This window comes from Oncorhynchus gorbuscha, unplaced genomic scaffold, assembly GCF_021184085.1.
Source record: "Oncorhynchus gorbuscha isolate QuinsamMale2020 ecotype Even-year unplaced genomic scaffold, OgorEven_v1.0 Un_scaffold_5396, whole genome shotgun sequence".
NCBI lineage: Eukaryota > Metazoa > Chordata > Actinopteri > Salmoniformes > Salmonidae > Oncorhynchus > Oncorhynchus gorbuscha.
The window spans coordinates 1-5,000 of NW_025749207.1; the positions used below are offsets into that span (position 1 = coordinate 1).

Sequence of the window (5,000 nt, forward strand, 5' to 3'; positions counted from 1 at the left end):
CAGACTCATTGTGTATTTATTCCTTGTTATTATTTTTCATTTCATTTTCACATTTTCAGGTGACAAAACTTTAACTGGGTCAATAATTTGTCATCCCTGCCTCCCTCTCTCGCTATCCCTGCATCTCTCTCCATTCTTATCTATCTATCTCTCTATCCATCCATCCCCCTTCCTTCTTCCTTCTTCCCTCCTTCCATTCCTCTCTCACCTCCATTCCCCTCCCTCCCTTTCTCTCTCTCTCTCCTTTATTCCTTCATTCCTTTCCTCTCTCTATTCCCCCCTCTCTCCACCACTTCCTCCACCCAGGGGAATCAGATTCTAAGCAGTCTGTCTCTGGATGAGTACAAGGCCACTTGAAGATGATCGAGAGCCTTCTGGCTACGGACCTGGCTCTGTACATGAAGTAGGTACAGTGTCACACACAGCAGGGATGCGCACAGAGGGGAACCGTTCAAGTCACATTTTTATGCAGAGTTTTTATTAGAACTTCAATTAAGATTGATGGGCTGTGAAAAATGTCAAGGTGGAAGTTGTATTCAGACCCTATTCATTAGAAGATCTAGTAATAATGTACTAAAGCAGTAATTGACTATATCTCTCTCTCTATCCTCCCCCCTAACACTTTTTCTATTTTTCACAACTCTCTCTCCTTATCTCCTAATCTCAGCTCTTCTCTCTCTCTCTTTCCCTCCCTCTCCTTGTCTGAAGTGTGGGCGTCTGACTAGACTGCAGGCAGACGGAGAGAAAGATAGATATCAAATTTACTGCCTATCTTTTCAGGAGGAGAGGAGAGTTCTTTGAACTGACCAAGAACAGCCAATTTGTCTGGGACAATGACTATCATAAAGACTTGCTGAGGTTAGTGGACACAATATGCATATACATATTCACCTGGGGACAGCTTGGTTGTGCGTCTTTCAAGGTTGGGATCAATTCTAAATAATAATAATAATAATAATATATGCCATTTAGCAGACGCTTTTATCCAAAGCGACTAGATTCCCGTGAAGACGTGCAGTCATTGTGCTAATGTTAGTTAGCATTGGCTCGCGTACATCTCCCTCTAACGTCCTTCATACTGGACTCAGAGATATAAACATGGATCCACGAGTTCATCTGACTTTGAGGAAGTAGGAAAAGGGCCTCATTGGCAACATCTCAAAGTATCCCTTTAAAACAGGACAAAGTCTTTATTAGGTGTTAAGCCTATGTTAAAATATGCTTAAAATTATTAGAAGACAAAAACAAAGCGATTGTGATCGTGTTGAATTGTGTTTGGGAAATAAAGATAGACATGGTTTTTAAAAAGGTTGTGGTCATATTTCATTCAGTACAGAAATGTGTAGGAGGCTCAACTTACCCTGTCCCACAGTTCAACTTACCCTGCCCGTCAGTTCAACTTACCCTGTCCCTCAGTTCAACCTACCCTGTCCCTCAGTTCAACTTACCCTGTCCCTCAGTTCAACTTACCCTGTCCCTCAGTTCAACTTACCCTGTCCCTCAGTTCAACTTACCCTGTCCCTCAGTTCAACTTACCCTGTCCCTCAGTTCAACTTACCCTGTCCCTCAGTTCAACTTACCCTGTCCCTCAGTTCAACTTACCCTGTCCCGCAGTTCAACTTACCCTGTCCCTCAGTTCAACTTACCCTGTCCCTCAGTTCAACTTACCCTGTCCCTCAGTTCAACTTACCCTGTCCCTCAGTTCAACTTACCCTGTCCCGCAGTTCAACTTACCCTGCCCGTCAGTTCAACTTACCCTGCCCGTCAGTTCAACCTACCCTGTCCCGCAGTTCAACTTACCCTGTCCCGCAGTTCAACTTACCCTGTCCCGCAGTTCAACTTACCCTGTCCCTCAGTTCAACTTACCCTGTCCCACAGTTCAACTTACCCTGTCCCTCAGTTCAACTTACCCTGTCCCTCAGTTCAACTTACCCTGTCCCACAGTTCAACTTACCCTGTCCCTCAGTTCAACTTACCCTGTCCCACAGTTCAACTTACCCTGTCCCACAGTTCAACTTACCCTGTCCCACAGTTCAACTTACCCTGTCCCTCAGTTCAACTTACCCTGTCCCACAGTTCAACTTACCCTGTCCCTCAGTTCAACTTACCCTGTCCCACAGTTCAACTTACCCTGTCCCTCAGTTCAACTTACCCTGTCCCACAGTTCAACTTACCCTGTCCCTCAGTTCAACTTACCCTGTCCCACAGTTCAACTTACCCTGCCCCTCAGTTCAACTTACCCTGTCCCTCAGTTCAACTTACCCTGTCCCACAGTTCAACTTACCCTGTCCCACAGTTCAACTTACCCTGTCCCTCAGTTCAACTTACCCTGTCCCACAGTTCAACTTACCCTGTCCCTCAGTTCAACTTACCCTGTCCCACAGTTCAACTTACCCTGTCCCTCAGTTCAACTTACCCTGTCCCACAGTTCAACTTACCCTGTCCCTCAGTTCAACTTACCCTGTCCCACAGTTCAACTTACCCTGCCCCTCAGTTCAACTTACCCTGTCCCTCAGTTCAACTTACCCTGTCCCACAGTTCAACTTACCCTGTCCCTCAGTTCAACTTACCCTGTCCCACAGTTCAACTTACCCTGTCCCTCAGTTCAACTTACCCTGTCCCACAGTTCAACTTACCCTGTCCCTCAGTTCAACTTACCCTGTCCCACAGTTCAACTTACCCTGTCCCTCAGTTCAACTTACCCTGTCCCACAGTTCAACTTACCCCATAATATGTTTTCAAACCTGTCATGTTTACATGAATTCTGAATATCTACACATCCTGAAATCTATGTAGATAACTTTGTTAGAAACAATATTTCCCTTGATGGAGTGATGCTGAGCGTAATGGTTCAACATAACCCACTCTCTTGCCTTGCTTGTGTATCACCTGCTGTAGGTCCATGCTGATGACTGCATGTGACATCTCTGCCATTACCAAGCCCTGGCCAGTACAGAAGAGAGTAAGTGAAAAGTGGGATCACATTCACTAGCTTCAAGACTCACTTCATAAACTCAACTCTGTTCTTGTTACTGTCTTGTTACTGAGTTCTTGTTACTGTGTTCTTGTTACTGTGTTCTTGTTACTGCTATCTCCTTTGATATTCTTTCAAATGTTTCATTTTTCACTCACACAGCTCTCATTGTTCTCATCCTTTTTCAGTACCTCTCCATTTTCTTTTCAACCCTTAGATGATGTTCTCTTTCTGTCTCTGTCTCTCTTCTTCTCCTGGTGTCATTTCAACTTCCTTGTGTAAGTCTCTTCCTCCTGTTCCTCATCAAGCTCCCTAGGTGCAATGGAAGGAGAGGTTCTGACAAGTCTCTAACCGTGTGTGTGTTTGTGATCAGAGAGCTCTAGAACTCTTCTTAGAGGAGGATAGACACTCAGCTCTAGACCCAGACTCAGCTCTAGACCCAGACTCAGCTCTAGACCCAGAGTCAGCTCTAGACCCAGAGTCAGCTCTAGACCCAGACTCAGCTCTAGACCCAGAAACCTGTTCTAGAACCAGACTCAGCTCTAGACCCAGAAACCTGTTCTAGACCCAGAAACCTGTTCTAGACCCAGAAACTTGTTCTAGACCGATCCTCTGCTCAGGTCCTCACATAATACATACAGAACTGACAGAGCTGGTGAATACATCTGCACCTCCAGCACACATACACACACATAGGAAATCTGTGCACATACCCACATATAGGAAATTTGTGCACATACACACACACATGGGAAATCTGTGCACGCACATACACACAAATAGGAAATCTGTGCACATACACACACACACACATAGGAAATCTGTGCACACACACACACATAGGAAATCTGTGCACACATACACACGTAGGAAATCTGTGCACATACACACATATAGGAAATCTGTGCACATACACACACACACACACACACACACACACACACACACACACACACACACACACACACACACACACACACACACACACACACACACACACACACACACACACACACACACACACACACACACACACACACACACACACACACACACACACACACACACACACACACACACATAGGAAATCTGTACACATACACACACATGGGGAATATGTGCACACACACACAGGAAATCTGTGCACACACACACAAATCATCTTTCACACACATACAAAGTTTTCATTGAGCTCAGCAGATCTTATTATTAGAGTGGATACTACATCAGCCAAGATTAAATGTACATAAATGTGTCTTCTCCTCCTCTCTCCTTCTCCCCCTTTCTCTCCTCCTCTCCCTGAACCCCCCCCCCCCCCCCCCCTCCGGCTCTCTAGGCTTAATTACACAGCTCCAATCAGTGTTCTGCAGATGGCTACCACACACACACACACTTCCTTGATTGGGAACCTGAGGTTGTAGTCAATCTTCATCTATCCTTTGTAAAGAGAAAGAGTCCATGAACGCAGTACGGTTGCTGCTCAGTTAGCAGAACTCTCTTTCACTGTTTCTCTCCTGCATTATTCCCATGCTACAAACGACAGGGAACACTTTGTAGGATACTGAGTGCTATTGCAGGGTGTCTGATACAATTGGCCGTGGATATGTGTATCTTTGTCTTCACACAACAGGAGGCTGTCTATCCAACTTGAAACCCCCCTGGTCGTATCACCTTCATTGAAACACCGCCGTTCTAATTCCTAGATACCTGCAAAAAGACACAAATGTTTAAAAACCCTGGACAACAGATTGTCTAAAGTATTTATTCAGATACAATCATAGGGTTAGAGTCTAACAGACCAGACTTTGTGGCTGTCCAGACTACAAGGTTACTAATCAACCGTGTCCTTTACTCCCAATTGAAACAACATACCACTTGGAGGCCCTTTTAAAAGCTCCCTTTCTTTCTGTCTTGCCTCTCTCCATCTTCTCTTACAGATAGCCAAGTTGGTGGCGACAGAGTTCTTTGAGCAAGGGGACAAGGAGAGAGAAGAACTCAACATTGAGCCAACAGTAAGCACGTCTTG

At 45.2% G+C, this 5,000-nt stretch overlaps 1 protein-coding gene across 1 annotated transcript in view; it reads left to right on the forward strand.

Annotated features, from left to right (window-relative positions):
- The first annotated feature begins 379 nt into the window (after positions 1–379).
- LOC124029070 (cGMP-specific 3',5'-cyclic phosphodiesterase-like) overlaps positions 380–5,000 on the forward strand; it is a 6,828-nt gene continuing 2,207 nt past the window's right edge. The window contains exons 1-4 of the mRNA XM_046340918.1: positions 380–403; positions 781–858; positions 2,899–2,962; positions 4,912–4,986. Coding sequence (XP_046196874.1) covers positions 399–403; positions 781–858; positions 2,899–2,962; positions 4,912–4,986 — 222 coding nt within the window. The 5' untranslated portion in view covers positions 380–398. The remainder of the gene's footprint in view (positions 404–780; positions 859–2,898; positions 2,963–4,911; positions 4,987–5,000) is intronic.